Source organism: Aphelocoma coerulescens, chromosome 13 (assembly GCF_041296385.1).
Source record: "Aphelocoma coerulescens isolate FSJ_1873_10779 chromosome 13, UR_Acoe_1.0, whole genome shotgun sequence".
Classification (NCBI taxonomy): Eukaryota; Metazoa; Chordata; class Aves; order Passeriformes; family Corvidae; genus Aphelocoma; species Aphelocoma coerulescens.
In genome coordinates this window covers 3,370,127-3,392,916 of record NC_091027.1, presented here as the reverse complement: position 1 = coordinate 3,392,916, position 22,790 = coordinate 3,370,127, and the positions used below count along the sequence as shown (strand labels likewise).

The 22,790-nt window shown below is 43.4% G+C and overlaps 1 protein-coding gene across 9 annotated transcripts in view; it reads right to left on the bottom strand.

The window, feature by feature from the left end:
- SFXN1 (sideroflexin 1) overlaps positions 1-22,790 on the bottom strand; it is a 39,844-nt gene that overhangs the window by 4,151 nt on the left and 12,903 nt on the right. The window contains exons 2-13 of one of the 9 annotated variants that reach the window (XM_069029199.1): positions 18,507-18,592; positions 18,176-18,285; positions 16,879-16,994; positions 11,458-11,567; positions 8,748-8,922; positions 8,009-8,179; positions 6,937-7,035; positions 5,559-5,634; positions 4,913-4,998; positions 3,533-3,660; positions 2,979-3,028; positions 1,872-1,985 (exon numbers count right to left, since the gene is read on the bottom strand). In XM_069029199.1, coding sequence (XP_068885300.1) covers positions 1,872-1,985; positions 2,979-3,028; positions 3,533-3,660; positions 4,913-4,998; positions 5,559-5,634; positions 6,937-7,035; positions 8,009-8,179; positions 8,748-8,922; positions 11,458-11,461 — 903 coding nt within the window. In that variant the 5' untranslated portion in view covers positions 11,462-11,567; positions 16,879-16,994; positions 18,176-18,285; positions 18,507-18,592. Of the gene's footprint in view, positions 1-1,234; positions 1,357-1,871; positions 1,986-2,978; positions 3,029-3,532; positions 3,661-4,912; positions 4,999-5,558; positions 5,635-6,936; positions 7,036-8,008; positions 8,180-8,747; positions 8,923-11,457; positions 11,568-13,314; positions 13,400-16,878; positions 16,995-17,749; positions 17,856-18,175; positions 18,286-18,506; positions 18,593-22,790 lie in introns of those variants that run through there. The other 8 variants (XM_069029206.1, XM_069029200.1, XM_069029201.1 and 5 more) reach the window with 8 other exon arrangements.

The following is a 22,790-nucleotide window of genomic DNA, read 5'->3' as shown; positions in this document are numbered from 1 at the left end:
TGGAGAAATGATAATTAAGCAAACAAAAGCCATAAGGGGAATCAGCTTCTTTCTAACTGCCTCCTTTCTTTGTTGGACATAAAAATCTGTCAGCTTTCCCAGGCCAGCTATGCCTGTTTTCAAAAAAATAAATAAATGAAATGACAGTGAAATTAGGAATGCATGGAGGACTTGAGGGCATAAGACATTCAAGAACAATGCTTGAAGAAAAAGGCCCTATGTTCTGGTTTTGTAACTGTTTTGAATACAGATTTTAGCTGCAGATTAAAAGACCTCACAGAGCTTGTTTCAAGGATACATGAGGAAAGTTCTAGAATCAACTTGGATGTTAATTCAATATGCAGAGCTGTACAGAAACTGCAGTTAAAGCTGTAAGAGTAGCAATATAAACGCAAACTTTCATTTTGATTGGAATTTTCCTAAGTTTCTATGGAAAAAACCAATTTATTTCTTTAGAAAAGTTACCTGTAAGTAAAATCTATAAACCCTCAGGGCAAGGTTGTTTATGGATCCTCCTGCTGCAGCAGGTAAAATAACTTGGTTCTGCACAGAGCTGGTCAGGAGTGCAGCCACAGGGATAATGAAAATAGACATTATGCAGCCTAATCACTGCTACGCTGCATAATTACATAAAAGGGCCCCGAAGCTGCTGCTGAAACCTATGGCAAAAGAACTTCTACAGTTAAAAATACTTTTTCAAGGCAACTTCTTTTTGAAGCAGTAAATATGTGCTTGTGTTCTGAGAACATTGAGGCATTTTCTAGCAAGAACTTCTGGGAATGTTGTTAATTCACACCAATGTCTTGGTGCAAAACACAGTGGGAATGTGGCGGATGAGTAGTGCTACATGACCTACATCTTATTCCACATATCAGAGGATGACAGGCTGCTCTGAGACCAACGTTCCAGGAGTATTTCCTTCTCTCTTGTCTTACTGCAGGCCAGCTTTCTATTTTCTTTTATCATTTCACAACCATTTGCCTATTTTTTGGCCTTGTGTGTTGCTTAATAGGCTTTGGCAAGCAGTCAGGAATTATTTCCAAGAGTGGTAGTGCAGCAAAGGCCAAGGGTAGTGAGTTAGTAAAGCAGTGTGGGGGTGGTGTTGGAGTGCTGGGATGGGATGGTGCTTCTCAAACTCCACGAGGACATGCAGAAGCTGCTTGTTAAAAATGCAGCTCATTCCTTAATGGGTTTAATACTAATCTCTACTAGGTGTTACCACTGGCTACCTGCAGAGCAGTGTTTCACCTGCATTCAGTCTCTGAGGCTGAGGGAGAGGACAGGTGAGCATAAACGGTCAGCATGGTACCAGAGACCACTGAGTAGTCACTGCAGAAATCGCTCATTTTGGCTGATCTGAAAAATTTACAACACCCTTATGTTGATTACACCACACAAAAACAACAGGTATTTTGTCTCCAGATTTTGAGGATTGCTGCAACTTCTTCACAAATGTATTTTCCAGCTGAGTTAATAGCATTTGTGACATTTCTCACACGTCAAATGCAAACAAAATAATTTTTCCCTATTTTTTTTTAACAAGGGTTAATCTTCCAGGCAATACATTCTCAAGAAGATCACAGCATCACAAGTCGTGGTGTGTTTGGATGCCCTGCAGGCTCACTTCTTCCAGGAGATAAAAGCAGCACACACTGATTTTTACCCTGAAACTCAAATGCCACATTTCCTGTTTTTACACTCTGAGCAAAACTGTTTTCTGTTAACAAGTGGGAGGGAAGCAAAGCACTTTAGGGGAAAAAAAGTTTTAAGACTGGAAGACAATCACAGAATGGTTTGGGTTGGAAAGGGCTTTAAAGATCATCCAGTTCCACCCCCTTCACTATCCCAGGTTGTTCTAAGATCTTTCTAACCTGGCCTTGGACACTTCCAGGGATGGGGCAGCCACAACTATCCCAGGCAATCTGTTCCTGACTTATAAATACAGAAACACTTCCAAACAGGGTGTCTAACTGGGTAATCTCACTCTGTGAAAGAGAAAGGAAGGGCAGAAACAGTAAGAGATAAAATTTAAATACTTTTAAAACTTTATCTTAGGTAAACAAAACCATTCCAAACAAAATCTTCCCCTGCTTCTCCTCCTTGTCCCCACACAAACTTTTCCAAGGGAGGGTCTGGAGACTCAGACCATGATTTTTTCCCTAATTTTTTCTAACAGGAAGGAGACAGATTTTCTTAGGCTTCTGGGGTGGGTCTCACAGGCAGAGGCTTTGCCTGGAGCGACCAAGTAATGAAATCACTGATATCAGCAATGAGGATGAAACTCCCTTTACTGGTAAAGAATTACAGGGTTCCTCACCTGAATATTATTTCCCTTGTGTTAGACAACCCTGTAACTAATTCCATTATTGTTCTTTACCCTCTCATGCACACAGTGCATTATGTTGATGTAGGTTTTGGATTTACCAACACCAGGGGTTTGACTTCACACTACATCAGCATAAAAAGATGCTGGAAATAAGGAATCTTTGTTTAAGGATGCCCATTCTGTGCCTACCCTGCACTTTATGTCCAGTAAATTCTGAAGGATCATTTTAAAAAGAGATTTTTACCATAATTTTTGTTTCCAAACTCAGATTGTTACTACAGCAGCTAAGCAAAGCCTCCTTACTGCTATCTTGAAAAAAACAGCATTATTAAAATGTTCTTTTTTTTTTTTTTTTCCCCAGAAAACTCAGTACAAGGAAAGTTTATTTCACAGGAAGAATGTGCATTTTAAGAACAATTATAAAAGTAACAAGAGTGCTCCTATTTTCTCAATGTTACCTTACACTGTGATAAAAACCCCAAGTTACCCCTAAGAAAGGCAGAAGGAAAGCGACAGCTGTAAAGCAAGTTCTACAGGGATGTCCTCCCACAGTGTTTGGGAGGCAAATATGAAGATTCAGGAAGTATTTAAATTTCATTAAAATATTAACTTAGGATATGAAATACATTGAGGTTGATTATCTAAGACTAACCTTTAAAAAGGCTTTCTTTTCCAGGGCATTCATTATGAAGGGAGGAATTGCTGCAAATAAGATAAAAAAGGCATTAACCTCAGAGAGAAAGGCACTTTGTTTTCATTTTCTGTTTAGCTGAACTAATACTGTAACACAATTTTCACAGCCTTTTGTCATTCACTGAGTTTTCATTTCACATTGCCAGCTGGATTGGTATTTACAGATGTGAATTCTCCCAATGGGCAAACTTGCAATTTCACACGTAAACCTGAGCTCAGTAATTTGGCCCTGGCAGAGCACCTAAACCAATTCCAAGCAAGTGGAATTTGCTCCCATTCCTTTGCTATCTGTATCTCTTCTGCACAAGCATCCCAGGAGCTTTTCTGCTGCACTTCAGTGTAACACACTGAGGATGTTTCCACATTTCCCTGGGGAAGTTCTTAACAGAAAGGCAAACACTGCCTGGGGAACTGTAAGGTAACTTGGCCCCTGAGGAAAATCACTTGGCTAGAACTGAAATCTCCTTCTCACAGCAGAACTGATAATCAGGACTGCACAGGACTTATCTTTACCCATGCCAGGAGAAGCCATCAGAATCCTGGATATCACCACCTGGGTGATTGCCTGCTGAGCTGCTTTGGATGAATCACCCAGTCTGTTTCCATTCTCATCCGTGACAGGAATTCCAAACTTGAGTTCCCTGTTTAATAAGGGGTAAAAAATAAAGCAGTGATGGATGTGAACTTGTTTTTTCACCTTTTTTCTTGTCACCTTATCTCTGTCCCTTAAAATTATCAATTATAACAATTACATGTTGTGTTTTATTTTCTAAGTTAGCCTGTTTGTAACACTCTTTGGCACAAAAAAAAAATAAATTCAAAAAGTAGAGAAATATCAAGAAAAAATATATCGAGAAGTTACCAACTGAATATTTGTAACAGCAATCTGCTGCTTGAGTCTGGTCACAGCATTCCAAGGAGGAAGAAAGGAGATGTGCTTTTTCTGTGGTCCACAGAAGGGAGAGGTCAGTTCACAAAGCAATTCAGAAAAGTGGAATTTTCTGGACTGTTCTGCAAGTGGAGTGTGTCCTATCTGACAGACAGCTCATGGAACACAGGAAGATCATTTTCACTGAGTTGAAACAGAAGGCTCTGTGAAAATTCCCCCCTGGCATTCTAGTCTGAGTTGTCATTTCAACCATGAAGAATATACTTGAAAATATAAAAGGAGGCACAAGCCAAACCACATTTCTGTAACTGCATTATTCTCTATCAGATCTTTTGCTCAAGTGCAGGGTTAGGTGTTATACTGGGACAAGCAGAAGGAACAGCAGATTTCCTGAGGGCTGCCTTTATTCTTCTCTTCAGATTTTATAGAAGAGAAGATACTACCATAGATCAACTTCCATCATCAATACAAACTCTAAACCCTTTTCCACCCATAAGCTTGTATTTATAGAATACAGACAGAATGCTTTTAATATGCTGTTCCCTACTACTGTTCTTATTCCTAGTCAAATCACAACACAACAAAAAAGTTTGTTTCTGAAAAACTGCATGTTTTTGTCACCTCGATGATTAAACAGAACTGCAGAGCCTGACTTCTATGACTAAGTTCTGCAGGTGGGATTTGAAGCACCATTTTTGAAATGACTGTGTTTTTCCAAAGTGTAGCTGGTATTCAAGGGGTCCATGTGATCAAAGTTTTGGAGGAACCAGTAATTGACTGGAGATCCAAGACTGAAGAACTCTTTGGATATTTATCTGAAGAGAATGAACATGTTCTGTTTTATACCTGTTACAAACAACCAGTCAAAACCTCATGCATGAGGTTTCTGCAAGGTTCTGAAACAAGCTACAGATATAAAATGCACTTTATTTAGTAACTTGCTGATCTACAAACAGAGCAACATCTTTTCTTCTAGCATGAGTGATCTTTGCTCTTTTTCCTACCTTTGTCTCATTAGTGGAATATTGATGCAGTTGGCAGAAGCAACAGCAGCAAAAGGAACAAACCTCCCTATAAGAGGTGAGACACGCTGTAAAACACACAGGGAGGGGAGAAAAAGGAAAATAAAAATGTATATAAACATTGTCTTCATTGAAATGCTTTATCTACTAATGATAGACCAGACTTATTTCCTTTATATTGAAATTCAGTGAAAACTCACTGGTAGGGCAGAGGTAGAACAAGATTCAAACAAGAAATAAGTCATAAATGCTTCTTTCCAAAGTGAGCAGTGGCAGGAGAGTGACAAAACCATTCTGAATTTAGCAGCATCACAGGGAAGTGTAATTACAACTCCAATTTAATTTCAAGTGCTATTAGATGCCTTGAGATGTGAAAAAGAAACTGGAAAAAATGGCACTTTATTAGGTAGAGTCTGCATGAACCAAGCATGGGCTGTTTGACAGATATGTATAAACCCATCTCCATGGGGAAAAAACAAGGTTGGGATCTAAAGAAAGGATTACAACTTTCATTACAACTCCACAGTGGGAGCTGTGCACGACAGAGATACACCAGAGGAGAAATGAGCTGTGAGCTTCTCACAGGACATCACAATTTAGTAAGAATGGAAAAAAATACCAGCAATACCTTTGCCAGTGAATTAAGTCCTAAGGCTGTTGCAACAGCACCCGTGGTGGCAGAAACATAGGCTGTTCCCAGCTGGCTAAAATAGAAATGAAAATGTTTGCACATGCACAGAGACACTGATCTCACTTTGAAAAATAATTACATTTTACACATGCAGTTATACACCCCCAGAAATTAAGTAGGCTTTTTTGTGCCACTGCAGTAAGGTGGGGATGGAAGATCCACAATGGGACACTGAATTAAACACTTTTATTTCACTAGCAGTAAAAATCATATTCAAGCCACATTGTAATACTGAATCAGGTTCTGCTGGTTGTGCATTGCTGCCTGTTCAGCATTTTCTCATGTGTCTGAATGAACACCTTGAAGGATTAGTTCTTATTTAATTTCCTAATTGCTTAACCTAGTAAAATCAGCTTGGATTTCCAAGGCCACGTCTATAATAGTAATTAAAATCAAACATACCAAACCCCCCCCACACACAGACCAGCTATGATGCAAACACCCAAATCCAACCCAACCTGCCCCAAACCACACTTTACATACTTCCCAGCTAGGAGCTGTCTCTATAGGCTTGAATCCATAGTTTGCTCCCAGACATGTTTAAGCAAATCAGCCCTAAAACCAGAAAGTCAAGTACTGCAATTCCAGTTTTCTATTCATAGAATCATAGAATGGTTTGGGTTGGGAGGAACCTTAGAGCTCATCTCATTCCACCCCCTGCCATGGGCAGGGACACCTTCCACTGTCCCAGGCTGCTCCAAGCCCCATCCAGCCTGGCCTTGGACACTTCCAGGGATCCAGGGGCAGCCACAGCTTCTCTGGGCACCCTGTGCCAGGGCCTCACCACCCTCACAGGAAGAATTTCTGTATTTCTCCTCTCCTCAGTTTGTGATTTCTTGCTTTCGGCATCTATTTAGCCTCTTTTTTAGCCATCAAGTACAAACAAGCACAGACCAGTTGAAGGAATCTCTTTTTGTAAATGAACCCTCAGTGTGGTGTATGCTGGCACTGAGAAGGTGGCACAGTGACACAACTAAAGTGCCCCACAAAATACCAGCTTGGAAATATCCTGGTAGGACACCAAACCGATGAGGAAAGCTTGCAAATGGTTGCCTGAGCTCTGAAACACAGACTCCTGTTAAATCCTGCACTGTTAAGTGCTCATGATCAAGGTGCTCAGGCTTGTCTTTAATGGCAGAAATGGAGTTCTCAGCTCTGTCATTCTCAGACTTCTCATCTGTGCATATCAAACTAAGAATTAGTACAGATGAAAAACTTATTCCTGTCTCACACCAAACTTTAATACCCAACCATGCTCAAGTACATCAGAGAGCAACTTTTAAACTCATCAGAATTACGAGGTTCAGTGCCTGACCTGACAGTGATTGGGGCATCCCCGCTCCTGTTCGTGTAATTTACTACAGCATTGAAGGACTGGTTGACCCACTGCCAGAAAAGCACTGCTGGTGTCGTTCTTGAAAAGAGAAACAATTGTAATTGTTATTATTAAACTCACAGTTGAACCAACAGCACAAAAAAATGATGACAAATCAAGAAAAGCCACAGAGAGCAGTTACCATGCAGAAGTTCTTGCTTAGTTGAATGAAACAATACAGTCAGTGAGATACTGACTTGACAATAAGAGCTCTTCTCGAAGAATTTAAAAGTCACCTAGTTTTGAATCTGAATAATAATGCAAAGAAAAGGCAGAGAGCTCCTCTAGGTGTTATAGATAATAACAGAAGAAGCAGTTAACAGGAGGCAGTGCTTGGGAGTGGGCAGCTGTGCTGAGGGCTTGATTCATATTCTTGAGTGCAATTTAAAGCATGCCCACGTTTATATGCACGTTTATATGTCCATGTTTATATGCACAACCCAAAACTGGGGTGTGTGTCAGGAGTTTGTAAAACCTCAGCATCCAAACAGCCGCTGCTGTTTCCTCTGAGCTCCCACCAGTTCCTGCAAGCTGTGTCAAAAAGTGTTTCTAACACTGAGCTGCTAAAAGAGCACACTGGCTCTGCTTCAGTGGGCTTCACTGTCCTGGAGATTCCAGAACCACTGAGGAAATGCAGGGATTGCAGGGGAGTTGGAGAAACTCTACAACCGATGGATCGAAGCATTCCAAATACTCACGGGGCAGACAGAACATCCTGCATGCCAGAAAGGTTACCAGTTCCCAGGGATCTCCTCTTTGTCCTCCACAGATGGGATTCTGGAACATTTCCCAGTTTGAGGGAAAGTGGGATGGTGAGGGAGAGGGGCTAAGGGCTTATCTCAAAACTACTTTTAGAGGGAACCATTAACCAGTGTAAGGGAATGCGGAGAAAAGAAAAAGCAGCAAATCTCACATTTATAAGTATTTATAATAAATCTTTTGACAATAACATTGATTTTCACTTCTCTAATTAGCAGGCAAATGTTTTATGTGCTATATTGCCACCACTCACCTGTAAAAGGTCATCATACAGCCTGTGATAGTCATGTTCATGGGGACCTGGGCAGACATTCGGCCTATCACAAACATCTTCTCCCCAGTGTCTGGGTGAAAGGCTGAATCATAGATGTATTTTGCTCTCCACAACTCATCTTCTGTCAAGCCAGGTGCCACAATACCTTGTCTTGGGACAGGTTAAGAAACAGGACAACAGCAAAAAGCACAAATGTTATAAAATGCTGCAAACTCCTGTGAGAAATGTGGCATCAGAGGATTTGGGGATGTTCGCTGTAAGTTAATTGAGAGTCTCAGATAATCTGGAGAGATTCTTCAGCTTTTAAATGGATTGGTGAGACAAAAAGAATTGGAACTCCCAGCAGTGGTTATGTTGGCTGAGTCTATTTACTCAAACCTGCACTAGGTTTTAGAGCTAAAATGTAGAGCCGAAATTGTTAGTGTGAAACTTTGAAAATTCACTTTAAGAAACCAATTGCTCCAAATGCCACACTTAAGAGGAAGTTTTAAGCTTTGCTGTCATACTATTTTCAGAATTAGACACTTCTGCATTTCAGAACACTTAACAGAGGCATAACTTCCCCATCCATTAGTAAATTTGATTAAAAAAAAAAAAAGGGTTTCAAGCTCTGAAGAATAAGAAGTGGTGCAATGAATACAATGATTTAAATATTTCCTTTTAAATACATCACCATGGACTTTTTTGGGGTCAGCAGTAGAAGTAGGCAATATCATACCTGTAATCATGCACAATTTTTCTTGCATTTTCCAGTTTGGCATCAGATAACAAAATATTCCTGGGGTCTGTTACAGTGAAGAAGTGACTGGCTCGTCCAACAAAAGTGCTTTGATCCCATCGGGGCTCCTTGATATTAATATTTAATGGTATATCTGCTGACATCTTCAAAAGCTCTGCCAAGAAAACATCAACATTTGCAATTCAGAATTCCACTCATTTCCTAAAGTATCTATAACCTGCAAGATGAAAAGTGGCCACACTTAGAGTAAAAACCCCAGAGAACAAACACCAAAGAATTTGCAGAACTGAGGTTTAAAGGGGCAAGTCTACAGAAATGCTTCTGTGTCCCGTGCCCCCAAACATTTACACAGTATTTATTACATTTGTACAAATACCTGAGGATGAGGCAGATGCAAAGGAAGTACAGAAACTTGTTAATAAACAGACATGCTAAACAACAATATACTAATCAGAAAGTGCTTTATTTCAGTGATGAATTACTGTTTGTTGAAAATAATGCATTGAAGGGAAGGAGAAATCAACTATTTCAAGAGATGCCTGAAGTGCTATAAAGTGCAGTGACAGATGAAATATTTAATAAAATCCAATTAACTCTTCTGCCATAGCAAAACAAACCAAAAATTAGGAACAAGAACCCACCAATTTATTTTAATAAATGTTGTTTCTCTAAATCCATGTTTTAACAAAACAGAGATTATATAATGCAACAATCTGCCACACTATGAACACATGACCACATCTAATGATACTTCAAAGATGGTTAAAGAACTACAATGAAGGACACTGAACTAACAGAGTTGTGCATTCAGCATAAAGCCCAGGAAAGTAAAAATTACTTCAGGATGATTAAGTTTACTTCAACATCTAATGAAAGAACAGTCCCTCCATAGCACAAGCTATATGAATTGTAACTTTCTTAAGAGAAATTTCTGCAACATATTCAACAACCAGTGAAAAAAAATCCTCCTCCAAATAATGCTTGTTCAAATGGCAGCAGGAAATTGGATCTATTTAAATACATTTTAATATATTTGTCTATTTATAAATAAAGATCCAATTTTAGATGATCTTTAAGGTCCCTTCCAAGCCAAACCATTCTGTGATTCTAAGATAGCAGAAGGCTAATAAATCTGGTACAGTAGGAGAAACTAGCCTTTTCCCCCTTCTTCCACTCACATTTCCCTCACTGTTAGTTCATTATTGTACAGCACTATTTATTAGTAGGATTATTTTCATGTGTACATCTCTCAGCCAGGCAGGCTGCAGGATGAATACAGATCATGGAAATGAAAAAAGACTCAGGACAGATTTGGAGAACAGATTTCTCATGCACAGCATCTCAACAGGAGATGCTCCTTAGATTTCGTTTCCTTTTCTTAGTACTTTACCATTGAAAACACCCTCCTGTGAACAGTGCTGTGTTGTGAATTAATAGTCCATCTTCTGGTCTAAAATGGGAACTGCTGGTTTTGCAAAGCCCTATAAAGGCAAGTGCACTCATTTATTCAAACCCTCTTTTCCACCAAAGTAAAGATACAAATCAGGACATTAGGACTGGTAACTTGCTCTGTGACTGCTTCCCTTACTTGTAGGAAAGCTCAAGTGTAAATGTTTTTATAATTAAATTATCTGTTTCATTAAGAAAGATTAAAGCTGCTTATTAGGATAGCTTACGATAATCTGGTTAATGCTGTCTAATGAATGCTGAATGGAGCAGTGCATCCATAGAAGCTTTTTTCTTTCTTTTCATTCTGGTTAGTTCTTTCTTTTCACTCTGATTAGCATACACACTACTCGGTTGTGTCCGAATTCCCTTCATTTACTTTTGATACCTCTGTCCACAAACCCAAGTCCCTCAGTGGTAAGAAATCTAAACATTAAGGATCTCCTTTCACTGCATATGGTTCATGGTTCAATTCAGGATTGTTTCAGTCTGAAACAATCAGAAAAAGTGGATGTACAGTACACAGAAGATTAAACACATTCACATCCCGTCTTTTTCCCCTCCCCACTTCATCTACTCTATATCTGCTCTGATATTTCTTCACCCAGGTGTGCTGACGGAATTTACTGCCTTGGCAGGAAGCTCATGCAGCAGAAAGATTGTACTGGGAGTAAATAAACCCCTGCACCTGCACAGGCTGGGGTGACCTGCTGGAGAGCAGCTCTGGAAACCCTGCTGGACAATGAGCTGTCCACGACCAGCAGCGTGTCCTGGGGACCAAGAATGCCAATGGGGTGCATGGGGAAGAGCATTTCCAGAAGGTCACTGAGTGATCCTGCCCCTCTGCCCAGCCTGGGGGCACCTCTGGGGTGCCGTGCCCAGCTCTGGCTCCTCAGCCCAGCAGGGCCAGGGAGCTCCTGGAGCGGGGCCGGCGGAGGCTGCGCAGCTGAGGAAGGGCCTGGAGCAGCTCCGTGCCCAGCACAGGCTGAGGGAGCCGGGGCTGCTCAGGCTCGAGAGGAGCCCCAGCTGAGAGGGGCCCTCAGCCCTGGGTGTCCCTGGCTGCAGGGAGGGCTCAGGGCAGGGCCCGGGCTCTGCTCCGGGGCCCGGCAGCGGCACCAGAGCCACGGGCAGGGACTGAGCCCGGCAATTCCCCCGCACAGGAGGCAGAAGTGCTGCCCTGGCTGTGACTGAGCTCTGGAACAGATTTCCCAGAGTGTTTCCATGCCTTTCTCCCTGCTCTTACCCATGCTAGCCAGACAGCTACCACAGACAGGTCAGCACAGGCTTTGGTCTCTCTTTCTCCTTGTAAATCTACGAAACAGGGTTATTGCTGCTCCAGCAGCAAAAAGCAACCTAGCAGGAAAATGGAAAACATCCATTAATTCATGTGCTACAACTAAAAGTCAGGCTTGAAATCACTCTGTTTAGGAAGATGGAACAGAGAACATGGACTTTACTACTACTAATCTTAATAAAGGACATACAGACTTCAATCCTGCCTAGGATTGGGGTGAGACAGCTGCCCACCCTGCAAAAGGCTAAATCTCCTGCAAAAAGGGGTTTACATTTTAGGCTGCAGCTATTTAAGTACACAAACCCATTTTCTTTTTTCAATGATGTGGCTGACTTGCACTTTTAGGAGGTAAGTAGGAACAATGCTGCTCTAAAGAGCTTAAACCAGACAGACCACCAATGCCCACAGATAAAGGGCAGATGTCACACATACAAGGGAGCGTAAAAAAGTTCAGAATAATATGATTTGGAGACACATAAAACTTGCAGTGAAGTAAAAAAGGTGGCTGAGTTTGCCAGTCACGGGACTCTGAATCACAGACCTGTTACAACAGTGCCTAAGAGAACCAGGCAATTTCTGTCTTGAAAACTCAAAAAGTTTTCCAGCAAAATATTTTTACAACAAAAGCCCCACTTCTTGTTTTAAAGAGACTGTATGATGCTACTCATGACTAATCAGACCCCATTAGTAAATGATGAAAAGGGAAATAAATCCCATAAAGCAAAACCATAAGCTAATAAAACACTGATGTATTTCGAAGGGATCCTCCTACAAAACAAAATGTCCAACTATAAAGTGGTGACTGCACAAAAATAGTTTCATCAATGTATTGTCTAACAGCCATAGAGTCATCACCATAAAGTCTATGGCTTTTTTTAAATTTAATTTTTTATTTTAACAGTGAGACTGTAAAACTGCAAGAAATAAGTGCAACACCCTCAATTTAAGTTGCTGCAACACTTTTTACCTACCTGTCACCTTAATTTTCAGATACCATTTCAGAGGGGTGCTGCTGTTTGCACAATCCATTCAAATACTCAATAATAAAAGCACTGTAATAAAACTACTTAAGATTTAATTATTATTTTAACTACAATGCTTTGTCAAGGGTGGAACTCCACTACCTTCAGTGATATAATTTTCCACCTGTACTAAGTGTGCCCAAGATTTAAGTTCTCATTATCCATAATCGAATTGAGTACAGAAAAAAATAAAGGACATTAGGGTTAAATCAAATTTAAGTAAATCCATCTGAACCTTGAGATAAGTAGAAAGTTTGCAAGGGAGCTAGAAAGCAAAAGCACAATAAAGATAAAGATAAAACTGTTTGCTTTGATACTGTCAACTAATGAAGGCAAACTACCTAACCTTTAATTATTTAAAGTACCTATATATAAACACCTGAATTTATTGTTTCCACCTGCTGCTGTCCAGTAAGTACCAACTTATCCTGAAATAGGATAAAACTTTCAATCAACAGCACCTTGAATTTTAAGGTGGAAGCAGCGAAATTGCCCAAGCAATTGCTCTTCTCCACAAACAAAGCCATTAACAGAGGATTTGGGAAACAAAATGAAATTTACAAACACATCAGTTTTTGTAATAATCCATACAGAAATGTCAGTTTGAGGTTATGTTCACACAGGAGGATCAGCAGTACTGGAAAGGATAAAAAATGACATTGTAATGCAGTCATACAATTAACAACTCTCATGGAAAACATGCAGTAAGGGAGAAAATCATCCATAATTTCACTACTTCACGTAACAGATCAATTAGAAAGGTATTTAATAGAACCCCTTGTACCTGGAAACCCTGCAGCTGTTTCCCCCAGCAAATTAAATCAGCAATAAAGGACGGACTATGCTCTCTGGCACATTCATATCACTAAACACTTTCAGTTTCCAAACTAGAGCAGCTGTATCCAAACTGTCCATGGAGAAGAGCAGCTGAATCCTGCCTCGTGCTGCTGGATTGTCTGGCTGAGCATCAGCTGTCCTGGGCAAACCCGGGCCCTGCTGTGCTCCAGTGACTGAACAATAAGGGGGGGTGGCATTCCCGTGATCAGGGACATTTTTTGGCACTGTTTGTCTCCCCAGCACTGATAGAGGTTTGATTATCCATGTGTGGCTCCTCCTATGGACCAAGTTTTCAGAGTCATAACTGATGGTGAGTTCATAAAGTTTTTCCTCAACACATGACTGTATTTTCCTCCAGTGAGGAAAAGCTGAGAGAATTGGGACTGTTCAGCCTGGAGAAGAGAAACTTTGGGGTGACCTCATTGTGGCCTTTCAGTATCTGAAGGGAGCTCACAGGAAAAATGGAGAGAGATTGTTTACAAGGACCTGGAGTGACAGGACAAGGGGGAATGGCTTCAAACTGAAACAGAGTAGGGTTACATTGGGTATCAGGAAAAAATCCTTCCCTATGAGGGTGGTGAGGCCCAGCACAGGTTGCCCAGAGAAGCTGTGGCTGCCCCATCCCTGAAGGGTCCAAGGCCAGGTTGGACGGGGCTTGGAGTACCCTTGTTTAGTGGAAGGGGTCCCTGCCCATGGCAAATTTCTTGCCCTCTCTGATCAGATGGAATCATCTGCCAGTTCATGCTCTAAAGTTTAATACTAACTGGAGGGAATAAAGAGCTTAAGAATAAGTGAGAGTGGCCTCTCTTAACATAATAATTACATACAAAACCTGCACAAAGTCTGATCAACAGTTTTAGTACAAAGGCTACGCTCAGATTTTCCACAAAACCAGCAATAGCAGAAGACTTTAAACCTTGTTTAAAGGTTAACAACAGCAGTTGCAGCAATTATACAAAATGCAGATTCAGGAGTTATCAGGAGTTCAACTCTCTGCTGTTCCTTTACAAAGTTCATCTTTTAAACATCACATTGAAGGTCATGCAACCACTTTTCAAACCAAAGCAACAGCTAGAAGAGTAGCTATGACTATTTAATTTATTTCAGACAGTAGCAAACCACCCAATTTTGAGCAACCCAGATATTTCATCTTTTTTTTTTTAACTGAATAATCCAGATGGGCAAATGATCTGGGAAAATCTGGGCAATTTAAATTCATGCAGTAGTGCACAAATGATGAAAAGCAGCTTTGCCACTTTCCTTGGAACCATTTCTATTTTCTTATGTTACTGACACCTTGCATTTTAACCCAAGCCTCGAAAAACTGCACTCCACAATTAAGAATTTTCATCAGCTTCTTTACAGTATCAGCTAAAACTGGGACTAGAGTGACAGAAAAGGAAATTTCATGATGAGGTAACTGTGAACCCAGGGAGAAGTCTAAAGAGAATTCTACATCCAAAAGTAGAGCAGATATAATTGTGATAATGCTCACTGTGACATTTGACTTCTTGGTGCCCAATGCCCAACCTGCAACCTTCTGTTACAAAGCATGGGATTTGCTGGGTAATTCAGCTTAAAATAGAATTCCAACCAGCCTGCACAAATGCTGAAAAAATGACTTTTGTGGTGTCCTTTACCAGGACTTAGACCCATAAGTTCTGGTGATGTAAAGGTGCTGAGGACAGATAATGATTCACAAAATCTTTTAGAGGCAACTAAGAATTCTTTTTTTAAAAACAACAGTGAGGCTTCTCCCCGAAAACCCACTAAAAATAGAAGGTAACAGCAGAACCTCTTTCTTCACAGAATCCTTTAGGATTCTTTAGCATAGGAATAGTTCAAAAGGTAGAGCCAGGTGCTGCTGATGTTTCATGTGCAGACTCACTGGGAGAGACAAAAGTAAGATTTGACACACTTAGGCCCCTGCATCTCCATTCTTTAAAGCAGTCCCTTAACAACCTGATGTCCAGGATGTCCAGTCCCTTAACTGTCCTGATGTCAGTGCCTTGCTCTGGGAAATGAGATGCAGCCTGGAAAATCTTGAGGTTGAGAAAAGTACCTGCTGTGATAAAAGGGGGAGAACAGCTTCTCTTCTTCCTTCTCTTTATAAACCAAAGTGCCCATGGCTGCTTGTTTTTGCAGAGCTGAGTTCTTCTGAAACATTTCCCATGCCACTTTGATAGAGAAATACTCAGGGGTCCTGCTAGGCCTCTTTATTCCTCAAGGAACACATTGTTCCTTTTTCGGGGCTCCTTTGTCTGAACAAACTCAAGATTTTTCTTTTCCAATGCCCAATTTTCCACAATGCCCACCCAAAGAGCTGCTATGTTGGCTTAGGAGAAAAGACAGGAAATAACACACTCTGATTAGGAAAAAAATGACCTGTTTTACTTTAAAACTGCAACACATTGGCAAAGTAACAGCAGAAAGGCAAATCCATGTTTTAATTGCTCTGGCAAAGAAAAGAACACAAGGCCTTCTCCAGGGATGTCAGTCATGGCAGTTAATTAGTTCAAATGGGAAGAACTAATAGACTTTTAGGGGAAAAAAGCACTTTTGTGTGGTGGCAAAAGAGCACATGTGAGACTTACCAGGGTCTGTAAGCAACGGTATTCCTCTATTTGCACTGCATTTGCTGCCAATTTGAAATAAGCAGCACAGCTGATGACTGGGAGTCTGATGCAATGTACTTACACCAAATGTTAAAGCCACTTGCCAAGTTTTTCTTTCCCAAAGCAAACTGGTTTTCTACCAGTAAAACGCCTACTTAAATCACCAGGGGGGAAAATTTTTTGTCTGCACTATGATTTTTCCTACTGCAATCCTAAAAGGAATGCTGGAGAAGGCAAATCATGGCAACACTACAAGATACTTGGTTTTTCCTTTTTTTTTTTTTTTTTTTTTTTTTGCTTATAAATGTACATCCCACTTGTAGCCTAGCAACAAAAGCAGCAGCCTGGGTGAGATGAGCCTGCTGCTGGGGCTCTCTCCTCAAAACAGGAGCCATCTTTGGCGTGTAACTTGACCAGAGATTTCATCATTCTGCATTAAAGCCAGCTCCAGATGTTAGAGGTCCCTGCAGTCAGCTCAGCTGTGTCAGCTTTGCTTTGCCACCTCCTCTCCCATTGCACATCCAGAGACACCGCACGTGTTCGCCTCATCTCCACAGGAAGGAAAATAAACCTCCTTTGCTAACCAAGGTTAGCACAACCTCTTATTTCAGTCCTGGTTGCTGCTAGCTTGTTTCTGCTCCTTGTGTTTTAACCCCCACCAATAAACTGCAGGAGGTTTGTCTCTACCCCAGGTATATTCACAGCCTTCTTCTGTACTTTTTCACTATTTCATATATCTTTTTCCATACAGTGATATTTTAATTGCACATTGGTACAAAGCTAATCTTCACCCCACCCACCATTATAAAACAATAAATTATTTATAATCCAATAAATTAAAAAAAAATATTAATACTCATAATTAAAATTCTGTCTCTGGCTACTAGGTATCTGACCTTGGAGTTATTTGGCGTGTTCCTCCCCTGGAAAGGATGATCCTGCAGCAGGGAGGCTTGTCTCTTGCAGGCCTGGAATCCGCGCCTCTGTCACGCAATGCCTGTGACACAGAGCCCTGCTCAGGGGACAGTGAGTGGTCAGGGGCAGGTTTTGGGAGAGGCTGGGGAAGCAGGGACATGTGCAGGGAGGAGGGGGCTGTGGCAGCCCCCCAGTGCCGGCTGCCTGCACTGCCAGTGTCCAGCCCTGCTTCCACGGCGACAGGGAGACACATGGCGCTGGCATCCCGAGGAAGGGATGGGGTGACACATGGGGCTGGGAGCCTGGGGAGGTGACAGGGGTGACACACAGAGCTAGGCCCCTATGGAGGGGATGGGTTGACACATGGGGCTGGACCCCCGTGGAGGGGACAGGGTGACAAACAGCTCAGGGCCTCTGCAGGGTAACAGAGGTGACACGCGGGGCTGGTCCCCTATGGAGGGGCCGGGTGGACATTCGGGGCTGGACCCCTGTGGTGACAGATGGGGCTGGGTTCCTGTGGAGGGGAAAGAGGTGGCAGACGGGGCTGGACCCCTGTGAAGGCGAGAGGGATCACAAACAGATCAAGGCCTCTGCAGGGGTTACAGAGGTGACAGATGGGGCTGGGCTACTGCGGAGGGGCCGAGGTGACACGGGGGGCTGGTCCCGTGTAGAGGGGATGGAGCAACACGGGCGGCTGGGTCCCTGCGAAGGGGACTGAGGTGGCAGATGGAGCTGGGTCCCTGCCTGGTCGCCAGTACAGCACTGGGGGTGCCACCGGCGCTGGCTCCTCCGCCCGTCCGCGGCCACAGCCCATCCCCGCGGGGACTGCCCGGCCCCGGCCCCGCTACTCACCCAGCCGCCGGCCCCGCGCCGCCCTGGCCCCGTTGCCCGGAAGAGCCTCGCTCGGCGCCGCGGGCGAGGTGCCGGGGAGGCGGCGGGGCCGCCCCGCTCCGCCTCGCTCCGCCCCGGCGGGGCCGGGCCGGGCAGGGCCGGGCTGTGCGGGCAGCGCCCGGGGCCGCCCGCGCCTCCCTCCGCCCGCTTCGCCGGGAGGTGCGGCTCAGCTCGGGGTGGCTCGCATTTCTCGCACACTTACTGCCATTAATTACTTCATGGAATGTCCTGTGCTGGAAGGGACCCACTGGGATCGCCAGGGTCCAACTCCTGGCCCCCCACAGCCCCAACAACCCCACCGTGTGCCTGAGAGCGTTTTCCAAACAAACGCTCCTTGAGCTGTGTTAGGCTTCCCTGGGAAGCCCAACCACCCTTTGAGTGAAGAACCTTTTCCTAATTTTCTTCCCTGACACAGCTCCAGCGATTCTCTCGGGTCCTGTCCCTGGTCACAGACGGCAGAGATCGGTGCTGCCCCTCCGCTGCCCCTCTTGAGGAAGCTGCAGACCACAAAATCACAGAATCACACAATATTCTGAGTTGTCAGGGACCCCCAAGCATCATCGAGCTCATCTCCTAAGTGTGACCCATACGGGGACCACGGTGAGGTCTCCCATCAGTCTCCTCCAGGCTGCGCTGGATTTGGATTGTTGTCACAGGGTTATTATCAGAAGCCCAAGCCACACGAATGCCCCCAAACCTGGCGATGAGGGACAATAACCTGCCGTGTGTGAGGACAGCCCCGCCGGCTCAGGAGGCTGCTCTGAAGGTCGCTCAAGTACGAGAGGCTTGCCACATCGCTCACGCCTAGGAGAGGAGATAAAAAGTGCATTAGCAGCCAGATAAGGAGTATCCGCATGTCACTGTCACCCCCTGCTCACACTCGAGCGGGACATCCCTTCCTCAGCCGGGCTCCCAGCCCATAACCCTGGTGTCTGCTGTGGGCACTGGGAAGGCAGCAGTTTTCAGGGCAGGATGTATCTTCATCTCTATTTCAGCAATTCAGAGCTGCTGGCACCCAGTAATGATGTTCTGGATGCAGCTGCGGAGGAGGAAACAGGCACTGGGACAAATGGTGGCCTCCCCACGGTCATTTTCCTTCTTTCTGTTATTCCCAGGGGTGGCCGGGCCGCTGCGACAGTAGAAACGCTCAGGAACTTCAAACCTTCTAATTTGGTCTTTTTTTTAGTTCCCCTTAAGTTCTCATCAGTCCTGTGCAACCTGCTCGCTCGTGCCCGTGGTCCGCTAATTCCAGGTGTCGCGGCAGGTGACACTGGCCCTGGGCGGGCACAGGGTGAGCACAGGGATGGGGACATTTGGGATTGGCGGGGGCATGGTCACAACCGGGGGCGGTACCGGCCGGGGCCCGGGGAGGGCTGAGCTGACCCGACCAGTGCGGGCAGGACCGGACCGGGCCCGACCCGACCCGATCCGAACCGGCACAGGCAGGTCCGAGCTGTGCCGTGGCCAAGCCCAGCCCAGACGAGCCAAACCTGAACCCGATCCCATCCCATCCCATCCCATCCCATCCCATCCCATCCCATCCCATCCCATCCCATCCCATCCCATCCCATCCCATCCCTGAGTCCCCTGGGAGCGGGGGACACGCGTGCAGACACCGCGGAGCTGCGGCCCCTTTACAGAGCACAAGCTGTGCTCGTTCAGGTCTTTCGTGGACCAGAATATCACAGGAACGGATTGCAAGTGCCATCTATAGCCCAATCCAGCTCCTCTGCTGAAATTCCCGTTGTAAAATCGCTGCTCTGTCCACAGGTCTCATCCCCGGAGGGGTGGCAGCTGTGCAAGCAGAGCAATCCTACTCTTCTGCTCTTTGGATACAGGACTGAGCTCCCTCTCCCTGCTCATTGCGGGATACAGAGTGGGAATTTTATATTAAAAAGCCATGACTCTGCCCAGATACCAAATGTGTGTGGAGTTGCACTTACTGATGAAAGCTTTGCTGTTAATACTCAAATTCTATGAAATTACATACATTTTTTTTTCATAAAATAGAATGGTGTAGGCTGGAGTTTGTTTTCAGTTAACTGAAAGCCAACTCAGTTCATGATTTTCAATAAAAAATTAAGAGTCAGCCTTCATTCTGATGCAGCCACATGAAATCTCAGATGTCTCCTGCTCTATTTCCCCTGTGGCTCCACAACTTAAATCTTAGACATATAAATATGACAATTGCAGGTGCAAATATACCAGGTGAGAGTCCATCATGAAAGAGTAAAAACTGGCACTGATACCCTTGCTCTTCACAACAAAATTAATGAACAATTTATATATTTCCCTGCTAATGTCTAATTCTTTTTAATCTTGTCAGTCAGATCCCAGTCTCCATGACCACTGACAGATCCAACACTGATACATCTGTGGTGGTATCTGGCTGTAACACTTGTTGCTAAAAAACATGGCAAAAACCATCTTGTTCAGAAAATGGAAACAGCTGGATGTTGTACAGAGAAATAAATTAGTTGTTGTTGGGTATAACTGGTGTTGTTTTGTATGGTTTGCATTCTGAGGACTGATGTGTTCTGCCTCTAATAATTTTCTTGTATGCCAAAGATATCAACTTGTTCATCCGATTTAAAACCACACATGGACTTTTCTTCACATCACAGCTGAAATTCTGCTTGCAGAGTATTTAATGTGGATATATGAATACCTAAATTCTTTCTCTGAGTTGCTATGTGCAAAGCTGCACGAGTTAATCATTGCTCTGTGCTCAGTGCAGATGGTTTTGAACAGCTACAGAACCTTTCTTTCACTGGACGAGTCATTTCTCCCATTGCTGAGTAACAAATCTGATATTTTGCCATGGATCCTGAAAAGGCTCGAGATGGCTCTGAGCAATCACCACCAGTTACTTGTGAGCTACAAACTGAAGGGCAAATGGGTGAATATGGGTAGTCACAAGGAATATCTGACCTCTCACTCCATGTCTTTCTTCATCTGTACTGATTTTCACACTAAAATGTTTTTGGCTGTATTAAAAATGTACATCTGGATTAATCAAGTAAGCCCCACCCCAGCTCCTTTTGAAGCATTCCTTTCAATTGCTTTATTTTCCAAGGGATATATTAATAAGATTCCTGCAAACTCCCAGATGCATTTGTTGAACGAGGGATGAATTTAACCATCTGCGTGTTTCCACCTGGAAGAATTCCCAGACTACTACAGGGGAAAGTTCTTCCCTACACTGACCAGAAAAGGAAGATTTCTGTTCCTCCACAGTTACTGCCTCATCTAAGAAATGAAGTTTCTGTATTTACTTTCCTCAAGCTTTCATGTTTTCCTAAGTGAACATTGGTGTATTTTATGTTTTTATCGATTTCGGATTAGCCCTGGGAATGAACTGAGTAAATGCAGAGCTGCTGCACGTGGTTTTATGAACAGAAATGTCCAGTAAGTGGCACTGCAGGACCAGGAATTCCAAACCCTGGGTTAAAAACAGTGCAGTCAGAGTGAACGCAAACATGGGAGATGCCAAGACTTTTCTGCTCCGTGAAAAAAGTAGTTGTAGAGCAGTGGGGAATGATGTGAGGATGTTCCAGAGGGCACATGCAAGGATCTGGGGTGTATTCAGAGGCTGGCCCTGGAATGTGATGTCAGGAACTGGCCTTGCACCAAGCTGGCTGTTATCAGGGGCTTGCCAGAAGAAAGCAGCAGCATTTCTGGGAATTATTCATTAGCACTCGATGGGAGGTGCCTGCGAAGGCTTTGTGCTGCGTTTTGCTATCAGGAGCAGAGTGCTGGGCGAGGTGAACCACATATATCCAGCATTTCCTGTGGTTTCCTGACGTAATATACGTTAATTTTATGTAGAAGATCCAAACTCCAGACTGGGACATCAGTACAGTCTGAGGGAGTTCAAGGATTGTTTTTGTAAATGAGCCAGCGATTTCTGTGAGTCTGTGTCAGTATACCAAAAAAACCACCACCCTGTTTTCCCAGTCTCAGCTGATAAGGAATAAACTATTATCTTGGGAAATTTGATCAAACAGGCAAGTAACACAACATTTTTTTGGCAATATAAATTGTAACAAAACTCTTACATAAGCTGATAGAGTGTTACTTACAAAATCACTTAAATGCTTTGGCTCCATCTGCAATATTTGAACTCAGTTCTAGGTTACTCACGCTCTACTGTGCCAAGCTAAATTAATGCACACTCAATTTTCCTCTTTCTCTAGATGTACAGTTATATCAGATAAGAATGGAAGGGAATGAAGATGAAAAGCCAATCTGTGTTTAGAAGGGACGTAAAGCTGTGTTTAAAGGGATAAACCAGCCTTTCAAGGGAATTAGGAAGCCATTTCCTCTATGGTGTGGCTATTTTATAAATGTCTCATGTGGGATCTTTGCTGCCATGAAATATCTGTGCCAGCTGCTTTTGGCAGCAAGACCCCTGACCAGGCAGAGTGATCTGGGTTGTCAAAATACACCTGTAGGGGCAAGAGGAGGTGTAGGAACATCCCACAGGACACAGGGTCTCACAACTCCTTCAAAAAGACCTGACTTTTTTTTTTCATCAGTGTCTAGGGACCAGATATTGATTAATCCTTTACTTTCACCCCTGAGCCTTTCCTGTGGCTTTATAAAATAGTTAAAAATATGAGATCAAGGTGTGCCAGCACAACAGTGACAAAACATGCCATATATGACAAAACAGGACACCACAGAACAACTGGGAATAGCATTTGGCACGTGACAACACACAGCAGCACAACCAGCATGGGACAACCCTTGATACCATGTCACAACCTGGTGGATACACCTGAAAGCTGATGGAAATGCCTAGAGAGCAGTGAGAGATTCATGGGAGCAGGAAATTCCTGGAAAGGTATGGAAAATATCTAGGAAAACACAGGAAAGTCCTAGAAAATGACATGTAGCTTGTAGAAAATTATGGGAAATCCTTAGCAAGGAAAGTGGAATTCTTACAAAGCTGTGGGAGAACCCCAGGAAAGCAAAATGTGATGTGAGTTCTGAGAAAATT